Here is a 15,872-nt window from a genome sequence, read left to right as displayed (position 1 = left end):
TTTTTGCTATTGGAACGATAGTAGAGGACTTTAGGCAGGATGGAACAATAGCCTGGGCTAGGGATCGATTTAAGATCCCAGTGAAAACTCCTGCTTTACTTCAGGATGAAACTAAGAACTTTACTTCAGGATGAGAACAGAAATTGGGCTCCGGAAACGCCGTGGCAGCGGGAGGCCACATTAGCTAAAGTGGTGCTTCAGGTTAAGAACAGTTTCAGGTTAAGTACGGACCTCTGGAATGAATAAGCACTTAACCTGAGGTACCACTGTACATGAATTGAAACACAACCATGCTTTGAAATTTGCACTTATCTGAATTTTGCAATGCAGTTTTCCAGTTAAATAATGTATACAAAAAATGTATAAACCTGGGTGAAATGTGCATATATTAGTGAAGATGACATTTGAAAATACATTATCTGGAGGAATTGCTTTGTAAAAACATATAATAAGGCAAAATTGCATAGAAAATTGTGTGTATTAAGAGAAATTTGCACTAAAATGTTGGTGAGATTTTGCAATGACTTTTAAAAAACCCTGATGTGAAGATGCAGCGAACTGAACTTCAGACTGGAAAAATGAGAAACTGAATGAAACTAATATTGTTGTTGTTTAGACGTGTCCGACTCTTTGTGACCCCATGGACCACAGCACGCCAGGCACTCATGTCTTCCACTGCCTCCCGCAGTTTGGTCAAACTCATGCTGGTAGCTTCAAGAACACTATCCAACCATCTTGTCCTCTGTCGTCCCCTTCTCCTTGTGCCCTCCATCTTTCCCAACATCATTGACACGTACTTCCACTCAATGTGCTCAACCGTTCAATAACCTCATGGATATCCTTGGTACTGCTGCGGTTATAAACTGGGGAATTGGGCTGCATGAAATGGAAAGGGGGAGGGAATAGAAAATGCACATCAGATATGGAGCTGGACGTGATGGAGAAGGCTGTTTGTTGTAGCCCTCACCTCTGCTTGGTTTGCAGGCCTCTTGAGCGTTTCCGGGCAGATTGTGTGAACTGGGTAAAATTGTATCATGATGGTATTCATGCTATAGCTATATGTTGGTCTGTGCACTGACAATGCCTTTTATGCGTGTCAGTGCACATTGTCTTGACTGGTGGATTTTGGCAGAGTTGCCAAGGTGTCTGTGAGTATCTGTCTATGTTCCTACATTGTGTCTCATCTCTTGTGCTTTCTGTGAGTGCATAGGATAATGAATTCATTACACCAGCATTGGCCTTTGCATGACTGTCACTGATGTGGTGAGTCCTTTGGATCAGATGATTTAGTATTGAATTGCACAGTGCATTTCATTGCTTTAAATGTGATGTGGAACACTTCTCTCTTCTAGATTACATCCATTGCTTCTGCTGGAAATTCTAGGCTCCCCCCGCCAAAAAAGATGAATTGCTGAGTGCTAATTCAAATTGGTGGTGGCCATGCGCAAACTACTGGAAAATACTTATCTGCAGTTAAGTTCCATGTGGTTGACATGCATTTAAAAGGGTCTTAGTCCATGTACCATTCTTTTGTATGTGTAAAATCCACATCCCATCAAGGTATTCCTACCTTTAGTAGTGTTTCTGCTCCTGTAAAATGTGTATAAGGTATGTGTGTAGGTGTTTGTGTTTGTGTGTGTGTGTGTGTGTGTGTGTGTGTGTGTGAGAGAGAGAGAGAGAGAGAGAGAGAGGGAGATTTAAAATTTGCACAGGTGTGCATTAATTCTCATGTGGACCCACTATTAGAAATATTGTTCTTCTCAATATTATTTATGTATGCTATGTAGTGCTTTTAAACCTCTTGTGGATGCAGGGATTGCAAGATCACACATCCAAATTGTGGGTGTTACGTGCCTATGTTAAAAGTTCTCTGATGGCTAACATTTGTGATGTTTGGCCATTTAACTCACAATGAGCTCATGTTTAATCAGGTAGAAATGGTCTAATTATATGGTTTCAAATATTCAGCTTGAACAGTTAGACACTGTGATGCTGTCAGACCCTCTAAAAGAAACCTAAAACCCTTCTGTCATTGGCTAAATGTTTTGAATTGAGGTTAAATGAATGTTGCTTTTATTAAACATTTGTAGATAATATGTAAGTGGCACTGTTCTGTCATGCAGGAAAATCTCTATTTGTATTTGCCAAGATTCTGTGATAAAGTTGTTCTTTTCAAGTTTATCCGTTTTGTTTTTTAAAAAACTAAACAAATTTATATGGTAAAACTAGTCTTTTCTTTTCAGATCCCTCCAAGTTTTATTTTTCTTTCCTTTTGAACACAGCATATTTAAATTTTCAAAACTACAGAATAATATCAAATGGCAATTATCTCCTAAAACTTCTGCCAGTTAGGGCAAAAGTTAAAGTTGTTCATATTTTATGGTGCTGACTATTCAAGTAATTTCTTATTTTAGAGCATATCTTTTTATTTCCTTTTTAATTTCCTTTAAAAAATAAACAGGTGTTGCTGCCAGGAGGATAACCCCAGCCCTGTTGTTGTTCAGTCATGATTTCTGGTTTTCACAAGCTTCAGAAAAACACAACATCATTAATTTTCTTTTCTCTGTATTCTGAACACTACCTCTTTTACATACTTCTAGGTACAAGTGATTAAGCAGGCAGAGAGAATAATTGTTTTCTGTCATCTCTCACTTTTTCCCTCTCTAAAATCTTTGTTAGGGCAATATGTTTCTTATGCCATAATAAATATACTGTGCTAATATGGATTTTGGAAATTTTCTTAAGTTTTTGTGCTGATTTCTCTATCTCGTTCTCCATTGCGTGGACAGGCGGAGTCCCCAGATCCCCCACGGTCCCCCCATCATGTGGAATAACGACTCGAGACAACGTGCTATGGGATTAAATTGGCCACAACTTTATTAAATTTCAAATGTGGGTAGACCTTGGCTCAGGCATTGGGCGTTCTCCCTCCCCAGTCCCCAGCCGGGGACCTAGGGAGCATCAGGGTTATCCAGTGTGTGTGTGGGGGGGGTGATGGGCCGGCTCTGGAGAACATATGTTCAAGCAGAGATAGCCGCCCCCGTAACGCCGCCGCCGCAGGGGAGAGCAATTACGACCTTTCGGCGTATGGTCAAAGCCTCCCTTCAGAAAACCCCTTTAACGGGGAACCCTGGTATCGCCACCGCAAAGAGGAAGATGGACTAAAGGATTCCGCCCAAGGCCTGATACCGCCAAAGTTGTGACGTTTTGCTACGGGAAAGGCGAAACCTGCCAATGCAGGGAAATTCCTTTCCAGCCCTTTAACAGCGACCTTAACGTAGCAGCGCCCGCATACCTGTGAAGAAAAGTTAACCTGCGAAACCTGTGAAGAAAAGTTAACCTGCAAAATAAGACATTAACTGAGGGTGGGTAGGGTGGGAGAAGCTCTGGAGCCAAGTGAGGATTCCCAGGTAAGATCCTCCCTCTATTGTGTGGGCAGGTAATCCCTCCCCTACCTGGCCTGGTCTCCTTGGCAACGCTTCCCCCAGGTGGGATTGGGCAAATGACTGAGGTAGGCAGAGACCTCCAGGTATCCCACCTGAGGGAAGGCAAGGCCAAGCCTATGCTGTTGGAGCCGCTCCAGATCTAGGGCCTGGACGCGTCCACGCAAAGGGCGCCCCCCGTTTTAAGTGGGGAGTGGTCATTATCTTTCACAATTATCTCACTTTATTCCTTTCCTTTCCTTTCATCTTTTTCTTTCTTTTGCTGTTTTCTTCTCTCTCTGTCTGTTTTTGTTTTTATTTAGATTAGTTTTTTATCTTATTGTTTTATGACAAAGCTTTAATAAAGCATCATTTAAAAAAAAATCTCACTTTATAGGACTGCTTTTAGGTCGGCTTCACACCTGACGTGGTAATTGTGTGTATTTAATTATAAATTTAATACCTTCATATACAACCTCTCTTCTCTAACAGATGTCAAAGAGAACAACAACTACCAGACTTTTAGAAGACATCTGAAGGCAGCCCTGTTTAGGGAAGCTTTTAATGTTTGATGCATTGCTGTATTTTAATATTTTGTTGGAAGCCGCCCAGAGTGGCTGGGGAAGCCCAGCCAGATGGTCAGGGTATAAATAGGAAATTATTATTATTATTATTATTATTATTATTATTATTAGCCACACACAAAGTAATAGTGGTAACATAAAAACTACCAGTACCCCATCTCCAAATGTAAATATAAAGATAAAGGGCCCAGTAACCAACTCTGGGGTTGTGGTGTTCATCTTGCTTTATTGGCCGAGGGAGCTGGCGTACAGTCATGTGGCCAGCATGACTAAGCTGCTTTTGGAGAACCAGAGCAGCACACGGAAACACCGTTTACCTTCCCATCGGAGCGGTACCTATTTATCTACTTGCACTTTGACATGCTTTTGAACTGCTAGGTTGGCAGGAGCAGGGGCCGAGCAACGGGAGCTCACGCCGTCACGGGGATTCGAACCGCCAACCTTCTGATCGGCAAGTCCTAGGCTCTGTGGTTTAGTGCACAGCGCCACCCTCGTCCCGCAATCTCCAAATGTACTGCAGAATAAAAAGGTCTTCATTGCCCTTCCGAAAGATTGACAGGAGATGCCCTGATGTCTCTGCAGGAAGGAAATTCACAGGATGGTCAGTTGGCATTGCAGGAGAAAAGCTCTGCTCCTTCAACTTCCCAACTCGCCTCAAAGGACACGGCAGTGTGGTGGGTTCAGATAGAAAGAAATGCACTGGAATGTAGTCTAGACAAAGCTGATGTGTTTTCTGTAGTCAACAACAACAACAACAACATCTGGGATGGCCAGGCATATTTTCCTCAGCATAGAAGACACACGGTGGTGATGGGAAAGTACTTTAGCAGTAGAAGTTTCTATTTACTGTTGTGTTAAAAGCCACCTTTTATGGATAAACTCTTTTAAAGATTTGTTGAAAAAGGTCCAATGGTGTCACCGTGGTCTCTCAGAATGGCAATCTGTTGTTCACTGTGAACGGAACTTTAAAAATATTTCCCTAGTTTTTACTGTGAAACATTTGGCAGGAAAGTATATCATATTAAAGCAGTTTGCTGGGAAATTACTGCTATTCGCTTGCTAGATTTGGGTTAAAAGGGAAATTTGAAAGGTGCCAGCGCTTGTAATCTATGTGCCATTATACACCTTGTGCATCGATCCATTCAGGTTGCACAAATTAGAACACTAAGTAGATTGGATGATGGTAAGGATTTTAGTGTGAGTCCTTAAGTATGGGACAGTTGTGGTTGACTGTTTTTGTAATTTACTATCAAATTTGAGTTTTCCTTATGAAGATAATAGCAAGTCATTTACATTGTGCATGTAAATTTATTGTGTGAATAGTGTGATTGAACTTTAATCTCTGAGATCATTGGTTTGTCAACAGGTGATATTCAGGAACTGTAGCTTCACACACATGACCTGGTTGCAATTATTAGAGATGCGGACTTTGTTCTTTAGCTTTGAAGACATATATATATATATATATATATATATATATATGTGTGTGTGTGTGTGTGTGTGTGTGATTTTGTGAACAATTTCCTTTTTGTTTCAGTCATAAATTGTAATATTTGCATTTGTAACTCTCAGATGATTTCATTAAAACAAATCCTTAAGGGAACATGATTAGAAAAATATAGAAATTTGGGATTTGTGAAATTGATCAGACCAAACAGCCATTCTATAAACTTGTCAAATAATATATGGCTTGATTCGTGATTCACTTTGCTTTATTCTCCTGTCTTTAAAATCAGACTCTTACAGTGCATTCCGCCATCAGCCTTTTTCTCAGTTCTTTGCACATGCTTTATATGTATAATACTATGGATTCATTAGACTTCTTTAATGTGGAAAATGTAAGTTAAAATTTGTACAACTCCTTCATTTTCAGGGGGTCTTGCCTTTGGGACTCGGTGCAAGACAATCGGAAAAAGTAGCTGCAACAAATTAATCGTCACCAGCAGTCCAATGATGGTTCAGCGACTGGGACTTCTGTCTCCTCCTGCCCAAAAGGTCTCAACGGCATGCAACCAAATCAGCCCTAGCTTACAGAGGGCTGTGAATGCTACCAACTCGAATATACCTCCATCTGATACAAGGTCTTCATTTTATTCTATAGGAATGTTTTCATGTCTATAAAGTCAGAAAAATATTTTACCACTCACTTTAGAGTTATACCTTTTGTGCACAGTTGAAATTTAGAATGAAAGCTGCAGTCTAGGTATTGTAAAGGTAAAGGTAAAGGGACCCCTGACCATTAGGTCCAGTTGTGACCGACTCTGGGGTTGCGGCGCTCATCTCGCTTTATTGGCCGAGGGAGCCGGCGTACAGCTTCCGGGTCATGTGGCCAGCATGACTAAGCCGCTTCTGGCAAACCAGAGCAGTGCACGGAAACACTGTTTACCTTCCCGCCGGAGCGGTACCTATTTATCTACTTGCACTTTGACGTGCTTTTGAACTGCTAGGTTGGCAGGAGCAGGGATCAAGCAACGGGAGCTCACCCTGTTGCGGGGATTCGAACCGCCAACCTTCTGATCAGCAAGTCCTAGGCTCTGTGGTTTAACCCACAGCGCCACCCGTGTCCCTCTAGGTATTGTAGTTCACAGGTTGTAGAAGTTATGCAGCAATGCCCTATGAAAAGTATGCTATAACATGTGCTATGTAAGTAAACTTCGGCTAACAAATGTCAGCTATGTAGAATAGTCACAGGTGGTTGCAGCTCTCTTTTGGTGGTGAGCTTGTAGGTGCTTTCTAGCCGACTGGTGGGATGGTGCGGCAGCTGCCAAGGCCTGGGAGAGGGGGGGCCTCTTGCAAGATCTCAGGGGTCACTCCATCTCATGTGGTCCACCCACCTGCTTGTTCCCTTTCCTTCCTTCCCTTGGGTGGAGGAAAACAATCTGAGTCCCCCCAGTGGTGTAGCTAGTGTGGTGTAGTGGTTAAGAGCGGTAGTCTTGTAATCTGGGGAACCGGGTTTGCTTCCCTGCTCCTCCACATGCAGCTGCTGGGTGACCTTGGGCCAGTCACACTTCTCTGAAGTCTCTCAGCCCCACTCACCTCACAGGGTGTTTGTTGTGGGGGAGGAAAGGAAAGGAGAATGTTAGCTGCTTTGAGACTCCTTAGGGTAGTGATAAAGCGGGATATCAAATCCAAACTCCTCCTCCTCCTCCTCCTCCTCCTCCTCCTCCTCCTCCTCCTCTTCTTCTTCTCCTCCTCCTCCTCCTCCTCCTCCTCCTCCTCCTCCTCCTCCTCCTCCTCCCTAGTTTATGAGCTCTCACTGGGGCTTGCAATGGCCGGTGGTTAACAAGGTTGGAAATGAATTTTGCATGCAGCTGCAATTAGCCCTGGTTTGTCTCTTGGTCAGTTAGTGGGTTGCACTCACACTCGAGACCCTGATGGGGCTGCCAAAGCAACTGTCACCACAATAGTCAGTAGGTGGTATTCAATGCAGCCTGAGCATCAGGTTGTCTCTACCTGAGTTTCCCTTGATTCTCCAATGTAGCTGCAGCCCCTGACACCTCTCTCAGGCCTTTCCTGAGAACACCATGACCCTTGGAGGAAATTTGTGAATGGCACAGACAGCACAAGGGACTGCAGTAAGGATATGGGGCAAATCTTCTTGTGCAAATATTTGCACTCATGCAGTATTGGACACCACCCATTACTTACTAATAGACATACTATGTGCAGTAGGGGGACGCGGGTGGCGCTGTGGGTTAAATCACAGAGCCTAGGACTTGCCAATCAGAAGGTCAGTGGTTCGAAACCCCACGATGGGGTGAGCTCCCGTTGCTCGGTCCCAGCTCCTGCTCACCTAGCAGTTCAAAAGCACCTCAAAGTGCAAGTAGATAAATAGGTACCGCTATGGCGGGAAGGTAAACGGCGTTTCCATGCGCTGCTCTGGTTCACCAGAAGCGGCTTAGTCATGCTGGCCACATGACCCAGAAGCTGATGCCGGCTCCCTCGGCCAATAAAGCGAGATGAGTGCCACAACCCCAGAGTCGGTCACGACTGGACCTAATGGTCAGGGGTCCCTTTACCTTTACCTATGTGTAGTAACTTGGTGTTCAGATTTTGAATATGCAAAAGCAAAGACCAATTTTGAGAAGGTTATTTTAATTGTCAAAAATAAGCAGATGAGCTCTGAATATTTTCAGCTGCTTCATTGAACTACCAAGAGCTAAAATTTAAGTACCGTAACTGTTTGCATTCCCTCTCCCTCTTTTCTCCACTGCAGATCCCTTCTGTCCCGAGAATCTTTGGCCTCCACAACCCTGAGTCTGTCTGAAAGCCCATCAATCCAGAGTGTCAAGCAAGAATGGCTTCATGGCTACAGGATTTTTCCTTCTCTTCCTTCCAGCCAAGGCTCCCCAAATGGCACGGACCTCGGGGACATCACAAGTGTTACATCTGGAATGTCCATGTCCAACAATGTCTCTAGCTCATTACCATCTTACTTGTTTGGTGTGGAAAATAATTGTTCTCCTTATCCTAGTCCTCACTATTCTTCAACCAGGTCTCATTCAGCCAAAAAGAGGGCCCTCTCTCTGTCTCCTTTGTCTGATGGAATCGGGATTGACTTCAATACAATCATCCGCACATCCCCCACTTCTCTTGTTGCTTACATCAATGGCTCCAGGGCATCTCCAGCAAACATCTCCCCTCAGCCTGAGGTCTATGGACACTTCTTGGGAATAAGGGGAAGTTGTATTCCTCAGACTTGCTCTATTCCAAATCCTCAAAAAAGACTTCTTGTCGCTAATGGCAATGTTGCCCTTCCAAGTTACAGTGAAAGTGGGAACACTGAATACCAGCGCATGCAACAGTTGGAACAAAACAGCCTACAGCCAACAGTCACTAACAACATGGTGGTTCAACAAGGAATATCTCTGCTAGACAGCCAATCTGTGGGCATTTTAAAAAGTGGGCGTGCCAATGGTTTTTCTGGGAACACAATGGACATGCCACCTACTTCTCCAGTGGCTCCCCTTGTTCTTCCTCCATCACATGGTCCACCTCCCCCATACCACGCGCATCAGCATGACCTTATAAACCATCCCCACCAGATTTCCTTAGCAGCATCTGTGCAAGGCCCTCTCTTAGACGAAGAAGGCGAACTGGATGAGTTTAATGGCAAGCACTGCTGTTGCTGGATAGATTGCAGTGCTACTTATGACCAGCAGGAAGATCTTGTGCGGCACATAGAAAAAAATCACATAGACCAGAGGAAAGGAGAGGATTTCACTTGTTTTTGGGCTGGGTGCCCTCGGAGATACAAGCCATTTAACGCTCGTTACAAACTACTGATTCACATGAGAGTGCATTCAGGAGAAAAGCCAAACAAATGTACGGTAAGTCTAAAACATTTTAGATAGACACACTGGTTTACTGTATATGAAATACAGCAATTTTTAACACTGTGCTAGGTTCCTCCCCCCTTTTTGGCTAGTACAGCTTGTTCTGAAAAAAAGGGAAACAGAATGCAAGCTTTGTTGATATTAATGAATTAAAATATAAGTGAATGAATAGAGTTTTCATATGCATGCAGAGGCAGAAACAGGAACAGAGGAAGATGCATTATACCAAGTCAGCCTATTGGTCCATCTAGTTTAGCATTGTCTATCCTGACTAGCTGGGTCAGCTTCAGATGGGGTATCAGCCAGGCCTGCCTGGAGATGCTGGAGGACCAGCCTGTAAGTCTTCTGCAAGCAAAGCATGCATCCTCCCGCTGACGGATGGTTCTTCTTCTATTTGAACTTGTTCGAGCTTCAGATACTTCAATGCAGTTAGGACAACTAATCCCTCGTTTGCTTATTTTCGTGCTTTTCTACATCTGAGCCTTATTTAGCTGTTAATTCATATTTCTTTTCCCAATAATTTTTTTAATTTTATTTTTAAAATAATTTTATTAAGTTTTCCATTTAACAATCCAATCATATCACATTAATTATTCCAAATTATACCAATACATATCATAAAGTCCAAATATTTTGCCAAATTATATATTTTTGTTGTTTTTGTTGGGAGTTCCCATGCTTTGAGTTCAGTAAGGGTCCAGTCATCTCATATTTCTGCTGCTTTTAGTGTTCACCAGTCCGATCTTTCAATCTCCTTTCCCAATAATTTTTATTGTTTTTCATGTAAATACAAGAACAACATATAAGTATAGTAACTTGTCCGGTGGTACAGTCTTATTAAGTTTCATATGCGATACACAATATGCAAGCAACGCGTTTATTTATGCAATATCAATTTAAGTCTCCTCTCCACAAAGATTCTAGTGTTGGGGGTGGAATTAAAGGATCCACTGTCTCATTTATAAAGGAAAAGAAAGGAAGTCAAGTCTCACGAAAAGTGTTTCTCCTTCCTGCTGTGGTGAGTAAGGTATACCGATAGAGCCTCATTCCAAATATTATTTAACCAGATTTCAATAGGGATTTCTGTAGATGGTTTCCAGTATCACTGGAGCAGTCCAAACCCACAAAAAATTGAATTTGTATGTGAGGAGTGACTTCTGAGTTTCCTGATCATGCCAGTAGGCATTTTCCCAGGGCAGGAGCACAGATAGCTGCACGGGCACCTTGTTTTTTATTCCCTGCCCCACCTAGGAAGTGTGCAAAATCACAAAGCCAGGCAATTATAAATTTGTTTGTGCAGTATTCTGGTGCATACATAAACACAAACAAACAGATACATATCTAAACACCATTCAGCAGCATGCTGTAAACAGAGCACAGATGGAAAAGAAATTAAAGTAACTGTAAATTCTCGGTACAAACTTTTCAGACTGCTGAAATACATTGTGTGGAAACTACAACTAATCCAGAATGCAGCAGCTTGACTGGTGACTTGGAGTGGCTGCTGGACCATATAACTGGTCCTAAAGGATCTGCACTGGCTCCCAGCATGTTTCTGAGCAAAATTCAAAGTGATGGTGTTGACCTTTAAAGTCCTAATCTGTCTCAGCCCTGTATACCTGAAAGAGTCTCTCCACTCCCATTGAGGTCAAACTCTGAGGGTCTTCTGGCAGTTTATTTACACACCCTCCCAACAGATGTCAAGGAGATAAATAACTAGACAACTTTTAGAAGACATCTGAAGGCAGCACTGTATCGGGAAGTTTTTTATGTTTAATGTTTTATTATGTTTTTATATGTGTTGGAAGCCACCCATAGTGGCTGGGCAACCAAGTCAGATGGGTGGGGTACAAATAATAAAGTTATTATTATTATTACCCGTGGGATCTGTGATCAGCTGAGGGCCTCTTGGAATGCATTCCCTCCATACTCGGTAAATTTCATGGGTTTGCTTCAGCAAACACCCACTAAACACCAGTTTACCCCCAGTGCCTATATACGTGAAAAGAGGTTCTTGAGTTCATTGCGCATTGGTCTGCAGCCTTGGCATATACAGAAACTAAATTACTGTTGAGTACTAATGAGATTTATGTTCTATATGGCTTAAATTGTTTTATGAAGAGAATAAGATGCTAGTAGGAAAAAAACTTGGTGTGCTAGAAAATAATCATTTGAAACACAGTCACAGTGAATGCTGGTATAATATCAAAAGTTGGCTTGGAGTAAGTATAACAGTAGGGACACGGGTGGTGCTGTGGGTTAAACCACAGAGCCTAGGGCTTGTCGATCAGAAGGTTGACGGTTCAAATTCCTGTGATGGGGTGAGCTCCCGTTGCTCGGTCCCTGCTCCTGCCAACCTAGCAGTTCGAAAGCACGTCAAAGTGCAAGTAGATAAATAGGTACCGCTCCAGCAGGAAGGTAAACAGCGTTTCTGTGCGCTGCTCTGGTTTGCCAGAAGCGGCTTAGTCATGCTGGCCACATGACCTGGAAGCTGTACGCCGGCTCCCTCAGCCTGTAAAGCGAGATGAGCGCCGCAACCCCAGAGTCGGCCACGACTAGACCTAATGGTCAGGGGTCCCTTTACCTTTACCTTTAAGTATAACAGTGACTGTGAAACCAGCTGCAGACACAGAAATTGAATTATCTAATATTTTGGGTGGTTAAAAGGGAATGCATATACTGCCGTACTAAAGCAACCTACCAATTCTAAACAAACCTAGCAAAGTTCAAAAAATATCTGAAAGCTAAATCAAGTTTTGAAAGAGAAAATTAGAGACTCTAATTTTAGGTGAGAAATACACAGGAGATATGTCATAAAATAGGTTCAGTAGTGATTGTACTGTCTCATTAGAAATGTGCTTATTCTCAATAAATAGCGGACGAATAGTAGAATTGTTGTTGTTGTTTAGTCGTTTAGTTGTGTCCGACTCTTTGTGACCCCATGGACCAGAGGATCTGTCCTTCCAGTGAGCACTCAGGGCTGATTTCCTTCAGAATGGATCGGTTTGATCTTCTTGCAGTCCATGGGACTCTCAAGAGTCTCCTCCAGCACCATAACAGTAGAATGCTTTCCCTTTATTGTGCAGAGTTCCATGTGCACATTACATAAAGCCCATTATAAATAATATTTTAGGAAAGGATTTTCTATTTGTTATAAATAAATACTGGTTCCCTTCTCTACCTAAATTTCACTGTCACTCAAAAAAGATTGTCTGGAAGATTAGTAAAATGTGAAATTCTCCTCCTAACAATCATGCTGATAAACTTACCATGTGACATAAAAGCACCTCCTTAATTTGTAATGGTTACTAATATTTTATGCGCCCAAAGCCTGGCATTCAGCTTTAAATAACAATGTAAAATGATATCCTTTTCAGGCTTTGACAGCATCACCTTATATTCCATGTATGCTTGTGACAGTGCTGTTGGTGCCACTGCACTGAGAGATTTGTATCTTATATGTGCTGAGCCTGGGAAGGGGAAATGCACACCTTGTAAAAGTTGAAAATTCATGGAGGATAAGCTTCTCAAGATGGTTCTGCTCTGCCTCTACTGTCAAGAGGCAGCAATGCTTCTGAATAGCGGTGTTTTGGGGGGCATTGCAGCAGGAAGGGGAGACTCCCCAGTTCCGGCTTCTGCCTCAGCGTCTGAGCTGTGCTCTTCCTGTCCCCTCTTCTGCTTCCTCCTCCTCCTCCTCCTCCTCCTCCTCCTCCTCCTCCTCCTCCTCCTCCTCCCCCTCCTCCCAGCCTGCTCTTTCTCCCTCTGGCCACTCAACCCCCTGGCTCTGAGCCTTCTTCCCCTGGGGGTTCCCTGGCTAGTGCTGCATCCAGCCAGTCCACAACACCTTCCAACCCTCCATCTGTTGTTGTTTAGTCGTATCCGACTCTTCGTGACCCCATGGACCAGAGCACGCCAGGCCCTCCTGTCTTCCACTGCCTCCCACAGTTTGGTCAAACTCATGCTGGTAGCTTCGAGAACACTGTCCAACCATCTCGTCCTCTGTCGTCCCCTTCTCCTTGTGCCCTCCATCTTTTCCAACATTTTCCAGGGAGTCTTCTCTTCTCATGAGGTGGCCAAAGTATTGGAGCCTCAGCTTCAGGATCTGTCCTTCCAGTGAGCACTGAGGGCTGATTTCCTTCAGAATGGATCGGTTTGATCTTCTTGCAGTCCATGGGACTATCAAGAGTCTCCTCCAGCACCATAATTCCTCCATCTAGTGGGGCTCAAGTATAGAATTGATCTGGCTGTACTTTGGGGGGAAAGATCTCAGCCCTTTGTAAACCTAATGGTGAAATTATGATGTAGCAAATGAAAGCCAACCTTAGCGGAGGATTTGCAACACTGCAGGGTTTTGTTTTGCCCTAAAACCACATCTATTTTACATTAGAATGCAGTTTTTTAAAAAATTCTGTAGTGCATCTTTTCCCTTCACCCCATAGAGTCTCTCTAGGCAAATGATGTTTTGATATCATTGCAGGACAAGGCTGCCAGTTTTTCTTTGGCAGGCCTCTTGTGTGCTTGATAGCTGCCTGTCAGACGGAACTATTCCCATCTCTTCTCCATGCCATGAAATACTTCATTTGCTAAGTCTTTGACTGCTGTTAAAAGCTGAGAAGCTCTGACAGGAGGGGAAATAGTTGGCAAATCTCCAGCAATGAGTAAAACATAAGGGGGCACACACAATGCATATTTATCCAATGGAGGGAACGCTATTCAAAATACTGTGTATTAGCAGAGATTAAGTTTTAAATCAGCACCAATGCTTCTCAGCCAGGGTCCATAAGCTCTGAGTCAGTGACCTAGACAGATGGAATAAAGCAATGAAATATGCTTATCTATAACTGTATGCATGTTTATTTACAGCCACGCTAATGTATATAGTGTGGAAATACATGAGACCTGGGATTGTTCGTAACTACACTGAAAGCAGTAAGATTTAAGTTACTCTCATTAAGGACGAAATTGATCCACTGGTTTCAGTGGAAACTGATTCTTTTGCAGGTGTTCATACCTAAGAGTAACGTGTGCGCGTGCGTGCGCACAACATCATGGCAGCAGCCTCTGCCCTGCCCCCAACCTATACACATTCACTAGATGTCTATAGGGAACCTGTGTGTGCACAACTACTTGTATAGAGGACTCTGCACATGACTGGAAGTCCTGACTTTGCAGGATTCTTGACCATGTAGAGAACTGCCACATACACTGGTGGAGGAAGAGGAGTGCAGGGGGAGCAAACCGCCCCTGATGGCGCGACCCTGGTGGGGTGCCATCGCGGCTGCCCCCCCCACCCCCAGGACGCACGCCAGCCCCGCCCCTGCCTGCTCGCCGCAACCCAGTGCCGGAGCTTGAAGCTCTGCCACTGGCCACAAATACGTGTTGGGGCTGCCTTTGTATATTCTTCTAATAACCCTTTATAGGATGGAGGATGAAGGTGATCTCCCTGCATCTCCACATTTACTGTTCACAGTTCTGGATGCCTGAAAATGTCACGGCCAACTTTAGCTGTATTGTGACCTTCCTTTTTAACAAAAAATGGGGCTATAAACTTTCCTGGTGCACTTTACATTGTAGAACACCTACAATGTAGTCCTTTTAGCATGACTGGCATGTTAGTAAATATTGTTATCAAATTTCAGCCATTTAGTTGTCTTTCTGAAAACAACAACCCAGGAAAGCTAACTGAATCTTACAAATGGGTTGCCAATGTTAATGTATTGTGGTAGGGGGGGGCAAATATCCCATGCAGTTTTTCAATCAAAAACCAGTCTAAAGATCAGTATCTTTCTTCTGTTTCCACTTAAAGAGACAATTGTAATTCAACGGGATATGAACTGTCAAAACAAATAAATACCAAGTGGCTTTATTTTGGGACACTACCATCCTGACATACATCTGAATCTGGTTTGGGATCTAATAATATACTCTCTGATATTGTCTATATCTGTTTCTTAGTTCCTGTTTAAGAATTAACATATTGGGGTAAAATAATGTCCCACTGTGATTTTTCAAGGAAAACTGGATACAGAGAAACAAATTAAAATGCTCTTCTCCTATATGGCTTTGTTTGGGACATTTTGCTGCCCCAAATTTTATTGGAATTTGGTTTGGGGAAGAAAATATCTGATAAAATTAACTATGGGGTGATATTTAATCTTTCTTCAAAGGAATAACTGATTTAGCCATAGAAGGTATACAGTGGTACCTCGGGTTAAGAACTTAATTCACGTCCTTCCACAGTGGGGACATTCCTGCAATGGAGGAATCCCAGCTAAAGCATCCATGGCAGATGGCCATCTAACCTTTGCTCAAAAACCTACCAGAAACGAGAATCTACCGCCTTCTGAGGGATTCCTTCCCATTGTCCAGCAGCTCTTCCTGTCAGAAAGTTCTTCCTGAAGTTGAGTTGGAATCTCCTTTCCTGTAACTTGAAGCCATGGCTTCAGGTCCTGAGGGCCTCTGGAACAGGAGAAAACAAGCTTCTTCCCTCCTCCCGGTGACGGTCCTTGAGATATTGACCAGGCTGCATG

At 43.2% G+C, this 15,872-nt stretch overlaps 1 protein-coding gene across 4 annotated transcripts in view; it reads left to right on the top strand.

The window, feature by feature from the left end:
- GLIS3 (GLIS family zinc finger 3) overlaps positions 1-15,872 on the top strand; it is a 194,155-nt gene that overhangs the window by 57,783 nt on the left and 120,500 nt on the right. For all 4 annotated transcript variants that reach the window (XM_077921035.1, XM_077921033.1, XM_077921036.1 and 1 more), the window contains 2 exons: positions 5,880-6,087; positions 8,223-9,336. In XM_077921035.1, coding sequence (XP_077777161.1) covers positions 5,880-6,087; positions 8,223-9,336 — 1,322 coding nt within the window. The remainder of the gene's footprint in view (positions 1-5,879; positions 6,088-8,222; positions 9,337-15,872) is intronic.

This window comes from Podarcis muralis, chromosome 17, assembly GCF_964188315.1.
Source record: "Podarcis muralis chromosome 17, rPodMur119.hap1.1, whole genome shotgun sequence".
NCBI classification, from domain to species: Eukaryota; Metazoa; Chordata; class Lepidosauria; order Squamata; family Lacertidae; genus Podarcis; species Podarcis muralis.
The sequence above is the reverse complement of the archived record's forward strand: the minus strand, read 5'-3'. Positions and strand labels throughout refer to the sequence as shown.